The sequence below is a fragment of the Eumetopias jubatus genome, unplaced genomic scaffold (genome assembly GCF_037043125.1).
Source record: "Eumetopias jubatus isolate StellerSeaLion01/CBP00866 unplaced genomic scaffold, mEumJub1_p1.0 scaffold_5, whole genome shotgun sequence".
NCBI lineage: Eukaryota > Metazoa > Chordata > Mammalia > Carnivora > Otariidae > Eumetopias > Eumetopias jubatus.
In genome coordinates this window covers 58,807,930-58,824,939 of record NW_028274811.1, presented here as the reverse complement: position 1 = coordinate 58,824,939, position 17,010 = coordinate 58,807,930, and the positions used below count along the sequence as shown (strand labels likewise).

Here is a 17,010-nt window from a genome sequence, read left to right as displayed (position 1 = left end):
AGTCCTCATGATCATAATATGGCTGTTCTACTCAGGCTTCTATCCGCATTCCAGGCTAAAAAAAAAGGAAAAAAACAAAGTGACATGGAGAGAGGAGCCATGTCTGTGTTGGAAAAGCCAAACTTTTCCAGAAATCCCCGGCCGACTTCTGTTTATGTTTCATTGGTTGTAACTGGGTTACTTGATCACTCCTAGCCACGAGAGAGGCTGAGAGAAACAGTGTTTCAGTTGGGTACCTTGTCTGCCTGAACAAAGTCAGGATTATGTCAGGAAGGAAGAAAAAAAATACTGAATAAGCAATAAGTAGTATCTGCCACAACAGTGTTCCAATTTTATTTACATTTGCCTCTTAAGACCTGTTTTGGATGAACTTCTGTTCTTAGTTTTTCATACATAACATTAACCATTTTACCAACTACAGAAAATAAGATATCATTAGCCAAAAGCAGAACATACCCAGTCAAGTTGAATCACATATATATTGCAAATTTCTAGTGGGGAAATTTCAGGATCACTTTTTCCCCCCAAACTTAAACCTGCTGCTTACCCACCTCCATTTTCATATATGCTTTAGAGGAGAATCTTTCCCTCTTTCCCTTCTCTCCCATCCTTCTCCCTGTACAGCTACCTTTGTTTTGTTTTGTTTTGTTTTAAGATTTTATTTATTTATTTGAGGGAGACAGAAATCAAGAGATCATGAGCAGGGTAGTGGGGAGGAGGCAGAGGAAGAGGGAGAAGCAGACTCCCCGCTGAGTAGGGAGCGCGATGGACCCTGAGCTCACGACCTGAGCTGAAGGCGGACGCTTGACTGACTGACAGGCGCCCTATACAGCTACCTTTAATCAGTGGCATAAATGTTATCCTTCAGGACTGTTGGGAGGGACCATTTCATCTGTAATTAAAAAGAAAATACAGGGGCGCCTGGGTGGCTCAGTCATTAAGCATCTGCCTTTGGCTCAGGTCATGATCCTGGGGTCCTGGGATCGAGCCCCGCATCGGGCTCCCTGCTCAGCGGGAAGCCTCCTTCTCCTGCTCCCACTCTCCCTGCTTGTGTTCCCTCTCTCAGGTGTCTCTCTCTGTCAAATAAATAAATAAAAATCCTTAAAAAAAAAAGAAAATAACGATAGTATAATAAATATAATTTCACCCAGTGATCCGGTTTTAATTGTATTCCTCTGTTAGTAAAATATTTCTACTATGCCCTCCCTACATGTATAAATATATTTATATATATTATATATGCCATATAGCTCATCTATATTACATATTTATATATATTATATATAAATTGTATATATAAATTATGTGTATGTGTTTGTGTGTATAGACACACACACCTATCCATTTACTCCATCAGCCTTTACATATTTCTTCCAATATGACTTAGCCTTCCACTACATCAGGTGTGGTCTCATCCACCCTCAATACTTCTCGCAGTCTTAACCACTTCTCTGCTGCTTTGGGAAGAAGCATCCTGCTGGCTGACAGGTTCACCTTGTTCTTGTGCAATTAATCCCAACCTTATTTATCTCCTCTAAGGCCTTGCTCTATCAGGTATTCCATAGTTTCTTTGTCTCCACTGGCTCTTTGCCTTCAGCCCATGAACATGCTCAGGTTTCACTCAGCACTCTTTTGCCTCTGCATCCTCATGAAGCTTCCACTGCTTTCTGTCCCATCTCTCAGTCTTCCCAGTCACCCTTCAACTCAATGGCGTTGTGCATTCTTCTTTCCATCTGAACTGCCTTGCTTAGGTCTGCAGTCACACTTGCTGCTTTTTATTCCTCTTTGCATTATTTGATACATTTTCTCCCTGACCACTCTTTGCCAGTTTCTTCTGCAAGTTGCAGTTCTTCCATTTCTACTTAAATGTAGGTCCTCCCCAGGTTTCCACCTTATCCTTTCTCTTGGTATATCATCTTTTCCTCTGTGATCTTATCTCTTTGTAAGGCTTCAGCTCTTCCCTTTACCATTTTGATTACTCCCAAACTCATATATACTGCCCTGACCTCTTTTCTGATTCTTGATTTGTATTTCCAATTATCTGCTAAATATCTCTTCCTGGATAATTCAGTGGTTCTCAAAATAAAACATGATTAAAGTCAAATCATTTTGTTTAATTCCCAAAACTCTACTTCCCTAGTTTTCATTCTCCCAGTTTTTCACATTACAAGTTTCAGAGTCCCTTCCATTCATCGCCATATCTATCCCTTTTAATTCTAAAATACCACCATCTCCCCTGTCCTCAGTGCTACCTACCCTAGGAGTGCAGCCCTATAGAGCAGAATAAAAAAATAGATCTAAAGCAGCATCATATAGCAGACTTTGGAGTAGGATAGACCTGAGTTCAGATCCCAGTACTGCCACTTAACTAGCTGTGTGACCTTGGATGTGTTGTTTAACTTCTCATCAAAAAGTTGGGAGGTAACAGAAGCTATCTCAGGATCATTGTTAGGAATTACTAAAGTAAAACACACAATGTAAAAACCCCTGCCTAGACTCTTAAATTAGATTCCTAACTAATCTACTGCCTTGGTTTCTCCTCTCTTCCATCTTACACACTGCCACCAGAGTTTTTGAAATACAGTGGGATCATTTATATTCCCCTGTGGAAAGTCTCTGGTAGTTTTCCTTATTTGTTCATGAAACATTGAAACACATTTGTCTTAGTTATATGCGTGAAGTAATCATACACTTTGTCATACAGATCAGGACACTTGAGAGAGTGAAGGGAGACCTTAACTGAACAGGATTTCAGGACAACAACCACAAACTGGGACTGTCCTGGGAGAAGGGGGATGAATGGTCATGAATGTAGATGGTATTCTTTACAGTGTGCCCCCAGCCTCATCTGTTGCCATACCACACTGTTCACCATTCCCAAAACAGAGGTCTAGAATACCTGGATTGCCCTTCTCCCTCCTGTTGGAAATGTATGTTTACCTTACTTTGCAGAATTAATCAGTCCCTCTTCTGTGGACTATAATACTCTCCACATACCTCTAATGTAGCATTTACCATTTTATAAATGTAATTGAACTCTTCCTCTCTCACTGACTTGTAAGCTTTTGTTTAGGGTCAGTCTCACTTGTCTTTAAATCAGTCCCCAGGTATTTGCATAGTACATGGGATCTAGTTTGTATTCAGTAAATGTATATTGAATTAATAAATAAATTGGATTTGTTGGTTTGCCTTAGACAATCCACATGTGAATAATTCAAAACATTCTTTTTTTTTTTTTTTTTTTAGTCTGGTCTTTGCCTTGTTCCATAAAAAAATAAAAGGCAGCTTATAAGAATACATTCTATAATAGCATAAACATGGATTTTCTTTTTTTCTTTTTATGAAGTGTTTCTTAACCTCATGTTTGTTATTTTTTTTATCTACAGTCCCCATCTCCCTGTCCACCTTCCCACTGGCCATGAAATGCAGTTCTAACATGAAAGTAGAAGTCCTTTTGGGGACAGAATCTTTCCTGATAAGAAGGAATAGAAATAAAAAAATTTTTAAAGAAATTTTAATAATTTTTAGAGAGTAATGTCTGTACTAAAAATAAATGCACTCAGTATTATTATTCTATCTGATATGGGTACAAAGTTGCCCTTCCTAAATTCTTCATATCCTGTCATTTGAAATAATAACTTTTACCACATGCTGATCAATAATGTTAATGAAAAACACTACTAAAAAATGAGACTTTTTGTTTTAAAAGAGCAAGTTTGCAGATGAGGTGTTTTTTAGCATATATCTAAACACAGTATGGTCACTCCATTTTATTTTTTACATTTATTTTTACTAAAAACTAATTTTTCCTTTTTTAAAATTTAGTTTCTCTCTCCAGAGAGAGAGAAAGAGCAGAAGCAGGGGGAGCAGGAGAGGGAGAAGCAGACTCCCCACTGAGGAGAGAGCCCAACATGGGGCTCGATCCGAGGACCCTGATATCATGACCTGAGCCAAAGGCAGACACTTAACCGACTGAGCCACCCAGGCGCCCCTAAAAACTAATTATTTTTAAAAAGAGATCTTAACCATTTAAGACTAAAGCACTCCATTTTCTACCCTTTAAACATACAAAGTAAAGAGAAAATATTACATCTTTATAAGCTGCACAAAGCATTCCTTTGGTAGTAATGGGTATGTGTACCCTTGATGCTTACCTATTTTTTAAAGTTCTACATCAAATGATATATTTACATATTTCTGTAAAAAAAGTTGTTATCCAATTGATGCAGCAGATGTATTTCTCTGTGAAAGTTGAATAGTGTTGAAAAAATTTTTAAGCCTTTTTAGCTGTGCTAGTTAAGCCAAGATCTTATACTGTATATGCTGGCATATGCTTTAATTACATTTAACTGTGTAGTATTAAAGAGATTGTTTATTAAGCATTTAGTTAGCTTTGATATGTTTTTCTCTTAGTACCAAGGACGATTGCTTCAGTGTTAATATTCAGCCACCTGTTGGAGAACTGCTTTTACCTGTGGCCATGTCAGAGAAAGATTTTAAGAAAGAGCAAGGTGAGAGATTACTACAATTTACTAGAAATTGACATCCCAAATAATATGTGCTCATTCTTCTTTCTGTCTGGTCTCTAAAATAAATTACCATATATACATAGCCGTTAACAGATGTCCGTGAATAATCTTCCAGTTTTTGCTAATCCTTTACTTCTATAAAATAACCTTAAAAGTATATGTTTGTCTACATTCCTGGCATACTTGAAAATTGATTAATATGTCTTTAAAATAATACATTGATTCTTTATTAACTTCTCACTTCTGGGAGTTGTGGGTTTGTCAACCTAATGATGTACTCATGTATTTTGTATTAGTGAAAATGTGAGGGATTTGAGACTTACCAAAGTTCTACCACTATAAATGTTATGTCTCTGTTATTTTCTTTCACTATAGAACTGTTTTTCATGTCCTGCTAGTGTATTTCTCCCTGTACACATTAGAGTGCCTCACTCTTCGAGATAAAGCCCTAATTATTAGCATTGACCTAATTCTATAGTAAAGAAATGCTGTGTTCCCTGGCTGTATCAGAGCTGAAATATTTTAAAATATGCACCTAAAAAGAAAATATTTTCAGCAGAATGGAAGTATTAATATGTTGTGCTTGCCCCAGAGTCCAGCATACCTACTAATAAAAATAAATTTTATTTTCTTATATGAATAAGGGGAAATAACTATGACTTGATGTCTTTAATTAAAGACAATATAAAACTAGGGCATATTTAAATGGTATAGTCAGCAATTTTTTGAAGTTTATGTAAAGGTAGGCTATTTTTCTGTCTAGAGGGGTTATCATACAAAGATTCCTTCATCTTGAGGTCGTTAAATCCTATCTGTCATGCTTCCAGAAAGTACTGGGCACATACAAATATCTATACCTAAGGAGAGACACATGCTTCTTGGCACTCCATCATTATAGTGCCAAAGATCTTTTTTTTTCTTTTTTCTTTTTCTTTTTCTGTAAGCCATTGCAATCCACAGTGTTCCAAAGACCTGTTGTAGAAGAATCTTACAAAGAAAATTTCATACAAGACTGTAAATTAATAGTGATCTTTTATTTTCTGCCTTATTTTTAAGTGATAAAAAGAATGACTAAATCCCTCTTTGCATTTGCTTTTCTTGGAAGTTGATTATTGCTATAGAAGAAAATCATCTTTGTGATTTTATGATTTTATTTTTCTATTGACGAATTGATGCTTACATTTGCTATTCTTACCCTTTGCTGGCTAAAGCCTGCCTCTCTGCTTTACACCTGCTCAGCAAACCCAGGTGAGTGGCACATAAGTGACGAATAAGGCTTTGGCACATTTATTGTTAAGGGGATATTCTTTTTTTGAAAAGTGCAGTTAAAGCAGCAGATTATCATATACCTTTTCTATCCCTCAGCTTTGGTTTAGAATACTTGATATTTCGATTAAGTGTTTTGTGCTCTGCTGTGACTGAGGGATTTTTTCCCTGACTAGCCATACAGAACCATGAGCGCACGAGAGAGGTGTACTTGCACAGCGGCTGTGGTCCTCTGTGGAGTTGTTGCCAAAATTCCTTTTTCTTCTGCCATTTTACTTCAATGGTTGTTGATTATTTGTCTGAATAAATCTGGCAGCTGTTTGCTATGTTTAATAGAGCAGAAAGGCTACTCTGAATAAAGCTATTTGAAAATTTGTTTATATGAAGTATTTGTAAATCCTTGCAAGTCTCTTGGCATTTCTGTATCATTCTTTCTGTCTTCCTGAATTCATTCTTTGATATGGGACTTGATGCTGGCAAATTTACCACAGCTTTAAAGAGTCTTTTCAATAGCATCTTTTTAGTTATAGATTTCAGCTGGTTTGGTAATCGAGGTCTCAATTCTGAATTTTACACATGTATTTGTTTTTATACTACTCTAGGAAGAGCTTAGCTTATTTCAACAAATGATACCTAGAAAGGACTCACTAACTGAAAATCTTAAACATCCGTTTCCTCAGATTTTATCAATGCAAACTTCTGGATGGTAAAATACCAATAAATTTAAGAAGCACCTTGTGTGTGTCATTGCATGCATACATTACATAATTTTTCTACTTTAAATAAAATGAACCGAGACACGTAATACCTCATTTCACAGGGCATATATTTTAAGGCTCAAGAAATGCATTAAATGCATTAATTAGGATTTAACTGGAAAAATCATAAATAAAGATAAGGAATATTTTATTTTTATACTAAAGATGTACATAATTAAAAGTTTGTACAGTATTAAATAAGAGTGCATCTAACACATTGTGCATATTAACTTATTTTAAAGTGAAAAGGGTTTTATTTCTGATAGCAGCCTGATCTATCATTTTTTCTCGATTGTTGTTTTTAGAGTTCCATAGCTAAACACACATGTTTATAAGGTTGGTGGTCACAGTGTTAAAAGAAAGACTGGTTTATCCTAGATAGTGAAATTACCTATAATATTCATATTACGAATTTTAAACCAGAATTTTTTTCATTGAGTTTTGAGCATTGCAGAATTAGTTAATGATCTAGCTGTAGAATTATTTTGGTACTGTAAATAATATGAGATCCTCTCAAAAAAATTCGGTTTCTTAAGGCAGTTTTAATTATTATAAGAGATGTAAGCCAACTGTTTATTCCAAACTGCCTCCTCTTACTCGTTTTCTTCTTAGTTAAATTAGAAATCTAAAACTTAGAAATTTTTAATTTTATTTTCTTATATTATTTGATTTACATTTTAGCAGTTAAGTACAGCTAATTAACCTAAGTTAAGTATTCTGTCCCCCTGCCTCTCTAAAATTTAGATAAATTCTAGTGAAGCAACAAATTCTATAGTCAGACAATTTCAAAATATTTTCCTGGTAACTTTACCTTTATTATGTGTGAGCAGCCTGTATGGTATCTAAAGTCTGTTTTTTTGTAGGAAAAACTTTTAATGATACCTTGGCATATTTTTCTTTCTCATTAATTTGGGAATTCCTGATATATTTTCATTTAGAAAAATCTCTGATTTAAGAAACCTAGAATGTTTACTTAATTTTATTATGATTTATGCATCCATCTTACGGTTTCCTAGCTAGCAAGATGCTAATTCTTTAAATGGTCAGACATTTACTATTTTCTGGCCCTTAACTACCACAAGCAATCATATTTGATGCCCCTTAATTAGAGCACCTTTTTTTCTTTCCAGGTTCTTTTTCCACCTCAGCAATCGAGACAATACATTTGCTTACCATGCTGCTCTCCTAAGTGTTCTTTTGCATGTAAATTAATCTTGATTCAGTTTACACTGTCATGCTGAGTGGTACAAATTGCCTATAACAATAAAACAGCATGAGTTAAAAATAAAGGGGGGTGGGAAGGCAGATTGAATGTGTGCCTTACTTGATAGGATGTTACTTTGCTTTATGCCAATACATTAGCTGACGATAATGAATCTTCTGTTCTGAAAAGCATGGTTTAGTTGATTTTTTAAATTTTACTTCAATGGAGCAGTACCTTGTCTTTTATAGACCAAGTTAGACAAACCATTAATGACAAGAGTGTTAAGGTTAAATATGAAGCAATGCATTCACTTCTCTGAGTGCTATCCATCTTTCCATTTACAGGAGCTTGACAAAAGTACTGGCTTTGTACAACATTTCCTTTAATTACATGCTGCGGGAAACAGGCTTTTAACATAAACATAGTTGCATTCATTTATTCAGCAGTTGCTCTTCAATAGAGCTTAATGGAGAAGGTTTAAATCCTAAATGAGTACACACATCTCTCAGCAGTGTTATGTCAGCAGCCACTGTGCTTTACTTAAAAGCAGTGTTTGACTGCTTGTGTAGTTCTTAAAGCTTTTGCCTAATACTGAAGTTAACCAGTCTGAGACAGAACATAGTTTGAAAGTGGTTGGTAAAACCTGCTCTTTGTTAAAAGCTAGCCAAGTCTTCTTACAGTATTGGGTTTTCCAATCTTTGTGCTGCTAATCATAGAGGTTCTTTCAAATTTCAGGTTGCATTTGCAATAAATAACTAAATTAAGTACATAGCCCTGAAGGTTCAGGGCCTTTTGAAAACGTAAAATCAAATTCAACCATTTTCATAAATTTTGTAAACTATTGTGCACATATCAAACGTCTCAAAAGATTATCATTTCTACTAGATACCACTAGATGTCGATGACTTATATAACAGATCCAGGAAGATGCCATTTATTATAATTATTTTGGGTTTTTTTAACCTCGGTACTAAATTTCAGTATTTGTTCCAAGGGTTTGGCATGTTACTGAATTTGTTAACTGTATGGTTTTTGTTCATGATTTTGCTTAACTTTATTTTTTTCCTAAGTATTTCTTTAAAATGTCTCTGGAATTTAGGGTTTTTCCATTCACATTTTTCCCTTTTGTTTCCAAATGTTTTGCTTCAGAAATTTCAGTTGGTGTTTTTATAATTAACTGTATAGTCCCATTCACTAGATAAATACAATTATATTTAGGTATAAATATAATATAGCTACTTAGATACTTGTGCATTTTGTAGAACCCCGTAACTGTTCAGTGACTTTCAGTCATTGCTAAGATAATTTTGATCCATCAGTTGAGGCCATTCATCAGGTAATGTTGCTGGTTATATCAGCTCACTTTGACTTGTTCTTAGGCAGCATTTGGCAAGAGAGATCTCTGAGTGAAAAGGAGAGGAAAAAAAATATTAACAAGTAAAAGCATAAATAGTTGATGTAGTCCAAATGAGTATATTTTAAAGGGACCGAAATTAAATAGAATCTTTGTGATTCTACATGTTTATCTTATAGTATTGAAAATCAGATTTATTAAGAGTTATGTTCCACGGCATTTTTATACATTTTCCTACACAGTAAGGATTTAAAAATTTTTGTAACATTTGCAGTTATTTTAATTCTATGATAATTATCTTGAAAATTATATTCTGGAATGGAGTTTTTATATGAAAAAAGTTTTTAAATTTTGGCTATGAACTTGAAATTGTTTTAATGTAATTTTCATAAATTAGTAAAAGGGAGCCTTCTTTTGCTCTTACAGGAATGCTAACAGGAATGAATGAAACTTCTACTGTAATTATGGCTGCACCACAGAATTTCACTCCCTCCGTGATCCTTCAGAAGGTTGTAAATGTAGCCAATGTAGGTGTAGTCCCTTCTGGCCAAGATAATATACACAGGTAGGTTCACCAACATGTGATGTGGAGATAACTTGTGTGTATATATGTATAATAGATACGTATAAATACATAGTTTTTACTTCACAGTTTTCCTTCAAAACAATAACCCTAAAACCTGTATCTGCCCCCCTCCCTTTGTTTCTGATGAGATATTTGATTGATTGGTTTGTGTTAAGGCTCTCTTCCCTATTTATGCAATCCTTTACATGGACACTAGCATAGACTGTCCTGAAGGACAGACAGTGTACTGGTATTTTATAATAGCTTGGTGATTTGTAAAGGTACTGTTTGTGAGCTATGGTTGAGAATTTATCCTATTTCACCAGATTCAGTGGATTTCCAGGAAGAACTGTTTTATACAGTAGTGCAGTTGGACTTTTTTATTTGAAGGAGGAAGTTTGGGTACCATATCCAGAGTTCCTTTTTACAGCTCCCTTGAGACTGCTCCCAGTTATAAGGAGCTGCTAGAAAACCAGCATAGGGCCAAATGCAGCTTCTGTTTCTTAGACCAAATATATCTTCACTACCGAGCATTTAAAGCATGAGATCCAAGTCATTTGTCCTTAAAGGTAGCAGAAAATGTGATTAATATGGTTGCCCTCTTTGTGATCTTATATGTTGCCAGTGGCTGAAATGAAAGTAAAGACAAAAATGATCCCCTTAAACAAGCATGCATTTGTAACTTAGTCCTCTGTGAGCTTCAAGGAATTCTTTAATTCCATCTTTATTTCCTCTGCCATTCCACTGCCAGTGGCATACTTCTGCCTTTATCCATGTACATGGAAAATAAATTTAAAATCAAAAAGAATGCCTTCAGTCCTTAAAATTTTTTTGAAAAAAAACTTTTTTTGGTGGGTGCCTGGCTGGCTCAGTTGCTAGAGCATGCATGCAGCTGTTGATCTCAGGGTTGTAAGTTTGAGCCCTACATTGGGTGTAGAGATTACTTAAAAATAAAATCTTAAAAAAAATTTTTTTCAAATTAATACAGGGGTAAGAGAGCCCCCTTATATTATCTGAATTTTAGATTTATCTCTGCCATTATTGGGCTTAGTAATTTGAGACAAGTTATAACTTCTTGTGGGCTTTAAGGTCTTCATCTGTTTAGAAAGGGGTGGCAAGGAAAAGAAGGGGTATTGAAATGACATTCTGTCTTATCTGTGGAACAACATTGGTCTTGGCCTCAGAAGAGCTGAGTTCAAGTCTTGATCTGCCATTATTTGTAGTTGCCTAATGTCATCTACTAACTGTGACAGAATGAAAACTGCATGTGCTAATCAAAAAACAAATTTACCCTATTTTTTTTGGTTTTTGTTTTGTTTTTAGAGAAAGGTACTTAGTTAAGTTGTAATTTAAGAGGTCTGATGCTTCCATTTCTTAATTTCTGACAAGCCCTATCTATCTCACATAGGGTGATGACAAAATAATAAAATGGGTATTAAGTCATTGTTCTGGTGCCACCATGCAAATACAACTTATCAGTTATTGTTGTTCAGTAGGGGAAAAAGTGAACAGGAGGCTTTTCAATGAAAATATTTTGGTTCTGAGTTTTCCTGATTTAATTGTTTTCTGCTTTAAATACTTCTTTTTACTTTCCTGGGTGATTTTCTCTAGCAGAAGTTCTTTGTTTTCTTTATGGATATTTTGAATTATTGAAATTCTTAAAACACCAAAATGTCATATGTCAACTGTAACTTTTAGCTTATACAATCTGCAATTTTACCTGGTACATCTAGTATCCAACAATACTTCAGTTCTGTAATTCTGTAATGTAATTCTGTGATGTACAGAAAGACATATGGTAACCCTTGTTTATGTTGGAACTTCTGATTTATTTTTTGTTTTGTTTTGTGTGTGTTAACTTTTCTGAAAGCAATGGCAGCTTTCCAGATTTTTGTTTCTTAGAAGAAAACAGCCAAACTACCCTCTCAAAGCCAGCTAATATAAAAGCTCCCTTCTTATTGGGAAATAGGCTAAGAAAGACACTTAGCACAGTTCTGTAATTTTTATTAGAGTGTCATTTGCCTGTAATCTGTCTTGGTGGTTTGGAACCTAATGCCTGTTCAAGTGATTAAATTATAGTCAATTCTCAATTATCTGTACTAATGCAGGGGAGACACACAACTAAGAACTGTTTATATTTGGCTTTAGAATGCAGAGATTGCCCTCGAACTTAATGTTTATGGTCCTCATAGACACCTGCAATGTCTTGACACTTCTCTAATCCAGCTGGTGTTTGGCTCTGTAACTTGGGGGAGGAGCCCAAGTTACTACAGAGTCAAAAGTGAAAAACATGCCTATCTATAATTAAGATTAGGTTGTGCTGTCTTAATTTGCCTCACAAGTCTCATTAGATATAATTGAAAATATTTGCATTTGCTCTCATACTTAAAAGTATGGCTGTATTAATGTTCTAAATTTCAGAAAGCTTCTAGGTAATAAACACCTGGGTTACTTGTATTTTTCATACAGAAATTGTTAAAAATTCTCATCCTGCATATGTAACATTTTTTGTCATTCTTTTATATTCAGTAACAATTAAAACAAAAATGAATTGTTAGTAACAACTGTACCAATGCCTTTCTTAATGTCATTTAAAATGAAATAGTAATTACTGTTTACATTATAATAACAGAAATGAGCAGTTTATCAGTTTATTGAGTTGTACTCATGTTAACTGTAGTGTTCGGTATCATATCCTCTGGAATTAATGAGTTTATATATCTAAACTTATTTAATTGCCAATAACAAAATTGAAATCCCTGTGAACTTTTTGAGTGACTCCTTTATTCTTCTGTGATAGTTGCTTTTTGAGTTGATGAAGACTAGGACCAAAGCCATTCTTGTATTTATTAATGGTAATTGATTTAAGATTACTTTAAAAAAAACAAGTGTGAAAGCATTTTGAATACTAGTATTTTAAGATATTAAAAATTTCAGTACAACAAATTATTCTTGGCTAGGCTATCTTCTATTTAATTTTTCAGGATCTTTTATTTCTGAGAGGACTTTTCAATAAGCATCAGAGTATTCTTTCTGACCATTCAATGAATAAAGTTTCCACTGTCTTAATTTTGGAATAATTTATTCCCACTACTCTTAAAATTTGAATAAGTTTTACATTAAATGCCAAGTTAAAAAATAGTTAATATAAGAATTATCTAAGAAAAAGAGAATCTTCATTAATATGTAGAAGTGTGTAATAGTGTAAAGTAGACATTTTAATTGAATACATAGCAGAAAAGGTTCCTACATATCAACAGAGAATGGCCTCTGTTAAGAAAAAGTCAATTAAAGGAGCACAAGTTTTTTGGAATTCATTTAAAAACCAGGAACGTTTCTTAAGTAATTAACTGCTTTTCAAGATCAGTAAGAAAGCGTATCTACTGTTAGATTATATGACATTTAGTTTTGATTTTCTAAATGAGCAGTAGTCTCAGAAAGCCAACCAGTATACTATTGAAAGAAAACTTTATTTTCATTTCTCTGGTACTTGCTTGGTGATTGAAAAGGCTGCTCTTTGAGAACAAAACCATCCCATTGAGATCTAGAGTTATGGTCATTATGGCAACCTGCTACTTTCCATATTACAGTTACCACATGATAAGGGGTAATACAGAAATGAGAATTTAAAAAGTCATCAAAAAAGCGTTTATTAACCATGGAGCTGAATATCTTCATGTCCTGTGTTAGATATTCATATTAAAACATGTTATGTTGTATGTGTTGTAAAAGTCTTAAAGCATATTATTTAAGACAGTACTAATAAACCAGTATATAAATAACGTACACACAAAGGGCATAGTGAACGATAGTAAACCAGTATATGAATGGACTGCGAAGGGAAAATGTCAATATTTAGTGTGTTTAGGGGAAAAGAATTAGAGAGACTAACAATGGGAATCTTAGGTACATCCAGGGCCAGGAAAAATTTCTTGTGTTCCTCTGAGAAAGAAATCAAGTAAGGGTTTATGACTGAGGTTTGTATTCAACAATGTAGAGACCATGGTGCATTTTCTTTTATTACATTGTTTGTCCTCTCATAAAGGTACTAATGTACAGTGAGCAAAAAGCAGAAAGCTAAAAATCCGTAGCTCCAGAATCTTTAAGGTTTTTCTGTACAAAAGAATCCTGTGGAGGGTTGTGTAAAACTCAGATCCCTGGGACCTACACCCAGGGACTCAGATTTGGTACATCTGGGGAATGGCCCAGCAATCTGCGTTTTAGCCAGTGGTCCAGGCGGTTCTAAGGCCGATAATGTTCGAGTTCACAGTTTGAGGCTGCCTTATATTATCAAGAGTTAATGACAGCTACATGACACATGTTAAAGTATATCTTTTCTGTTCATGCATTTCCTTTTTACAGATTAGTTATTAAGAGATGGTGATAGACAAGGTGTTTGATTCGGTTTTTTCTTATAGCCATGCCATTGTGCTCCAGCAAGAGTATATTGTTAATTATGTTAGTGTATTACAGTCCTGTCTGTGAAACAGTCTCAGACCACAAGTAAAAGTTTGTCTTTCAGTGGTCCCAACCATTTCACATTTTAACCCAGTTTCCGGAATTCTGACGTTCAATAACAGTGGTGTTGTTAAAAAACAGTCATACTGCCTACTCAATCTTGCCCTTTCATGAACAGCAAATTGACCCCTTGAGGGGGAAAATGTGATAATTTGAGTAAAAACAGAAAGCCTTGTCTCTGCCAGGATTCTATTTTAGCTCTTAGCTTATTCAATAAGACCCAAAACAGTTTCCATTATTAACTTGTATTCAATACTTAGAGTCCTTTCCCCGCCCCATGTATCTTAATCTGTGTTTGGATCTTGTTTACTGTGTCGCTTTTTGAATTTGCAAATTCTGAATACGTGCAACTTGTGAATAATTACAGTCTTAATAGAATGAACGTTGTTTTACTATTGTTACTTAGGTCCTTAAGTATTAGGAAAATCTGGTATTGTGGATAGAACAGTGTATCCATGGCAACCCGGCAGTCAACTTTTTAATTTACCAACATATTTTTTTATTTTTTTAAATTTTTTTATTGTTATGTTAATCACCATATATTACATCATTAGTTTTTGGTGCAGTGTTCCATGATTCATTGTTTGTTCATAACACCCAGTGCTCCATGCAGAACGTGCCCTCCTCAATACCCATCACCAGGCTAACCCATCCCCCTACCCCCCTCCCCTCTAGAACCCTCAGTTTGTTTTTCAGAGTCCATCATCTCTCATGGTTCGTCTCCCCCTCTGACATACTCCCCTTTTCTTCCTCTCCTGTTATCTTCTTCTTTTAATTTACCAACATATTTAAAGACAGTTTATTTGTTTCAGGTTTAAAATCAATAATCTTTTTATTTAATTGAAGTACATGTAAAGAACAACTTGTTTCATTTCTAGGCCTTCAGCTCATCCAGTGAATCACTGTTCTTGACATACATGTTTAATGGTTATTAATGGGAGAAATACTGGTATATACTACGAGTATTTCCATCATAAGATGTCTATGCTGTGTAAATCCTTCATTCAATATTTTTTGATGACTTGTGACAGATTTTCTTAGTGCTAGGGTTACAAACATGAATGGCATAGTCACTTCTTGGTGGGGTCTTTGATATTTCCCTTTCTTCTGTTCTTAGGTTGCTCAACCTTTGGGTTATTGTTTTTGTTTGTTGTTTTATTTATTTTTCCCTAGTAACTATGAAATATTTAAATACCAGGTAATGTTGAAGGACCATAATAGAAAACAAGTATCTTGGTACCCTAATTTTATAAGCCCTGAAACTATAGTAACCATACTTCAGCTGTATTAAAACAAAATTTTTTGTGGACAGTTGTTAGTATAAAGATACCAGGCTTTGGTCTTATCTCCTGTATAACGAATTTGGAATCTCAAACAGGACTAAAGATTTGTAGAACCTATTTAGAAATCAGAGTTCTTGCTCAGGTTGGAGATTGTCCACGAGAGGGCAGCACTGCTTTTTTATCTGCGGCTTTGATCCCTGCAGGCTCTGTGAGCAGCATTTCATTGAAAAACAAATGTAGACCTCAGTTAATTTTTACACGGAGAGCATTTTTGGATATTTCAGAACTAACCAAACTACACAGCTGATTTTGCTTTAAAGCATTCTTTATTTAAGTTTTCTTTAATTCCACCATTTGTGAGGTAATATTCTGTAATGCAACAGTTTTACTAATAGGAATATATGTAACTGTTTTCATGTAGAAATGAAAGAGAGGTATTCTTGATGATTTTCTTTTTGGGTTGACAGTTTTATAAGGAATCAAAGAGAATGGGGTAAGAATTTATTTGTTTTACTATTTGGTTTTCTGTTAAGGCCCATCCCATCCCACCCCCACCAAATAGACAAACCAAAAATGCTTTGGAATAAGTGGAATATTTCATGTCTTCTTTGAGAAAGTGCACTTAGAGATTTATTTAGCTTTCCTGTATAAAGAAAGAGAATGCGTCATTGACAAGATAGTATGGAGAATCATTTTTTATACCATGTTTAAAGATTAGAACAGAATACAGAGAGTCTTAAGTTACGATGGTGGCTCATTTTTTTTTAACTCTTCTCATCAGATTGTTAAAGGAAAATACTATAATATTGCTGGCTGATTTTTTTTTTTAAATAATAGGGAAAAATACATTGCTTTGGACAAATTCCCTAAACTTGAATCACATGTAATTTTTTCCCCTCAGTATTAATTCTGTTAGGTAATGGGCTGAACTTTAAAATACAATTTTATAGTCAACAAAATGGAATTTTTTTTACAACTTACAAATTCTCTGTGTAAAATGTTCTGTATTAACTCAAAGTAATAAGGACTTACATTTTAAATTTTTTTGAAAACAATGCTCTACATCATAATGCTTTGGTATTTGATGTTAGGATGGTTATTCAAACCAGTATTTCTTACATATAATGATTGTGCAACTTCATTACACATTTGTCAGCTTTGGGCTAATTATTTTTATACAGCTAGGGCAGGGCACTGCATCTTGTGATCGTCTTTCTTACTAATAGGATTCTGTCTGCTTCAGCAGGCAGTAATTGAAGGCTTCATGTACAGAGTAGGGGGAAAAAAAAGTTTTAGCCTGAGTGGGCCATTGTCACAGCTTCTGGTAACCGGTAGAACAGAAAACACGAGAAAATTGAACTCAGAATAGAAAAATCAGAAACCAGGAAGACTATCCAAGAGAAGAAAAAGCATGTCTTAGAGCTGTTGCATTAAATGTAGCAAATAAGATTCTACTTAAAATTTTTATGTTTGTGAATACCCTGGAGATTGATACAGTCTCTCAGATAAATACTTTTTAATTCATGTTGTCCG

The 17,010-nt window shown here is 34.5% G+C and overlaps 1 protein-coding gene across 2 annotated transcripts in view; it reads left to right on the top strand.

The window, feature by feature from the left end:
• AP3B1 (adaptor related protein complex 3 subunit beta 1) overlaps window positions 1-17,010 on the top strand; it is a 259,009-nt gene that overhangs the window by 237,099 nt on the left and 4,900 nt on the right. For both annotated transcript variants that reach the window (XM_028114478.2, XM_028114479.2), the window contains 2 exons: window positions 4,414-4,511; window positions 9,538-9,676. In XM_028114478.2, the coding sequence (XP_027970279.1) occupies window positions 4,414-4,511; window positions 9,538-9,676 (237 nt within the window). The remainder of the gene's footprint in view (window positions 1-4,413; window positions 4,512-9,537; window positions 9,677-17,010) is intronic.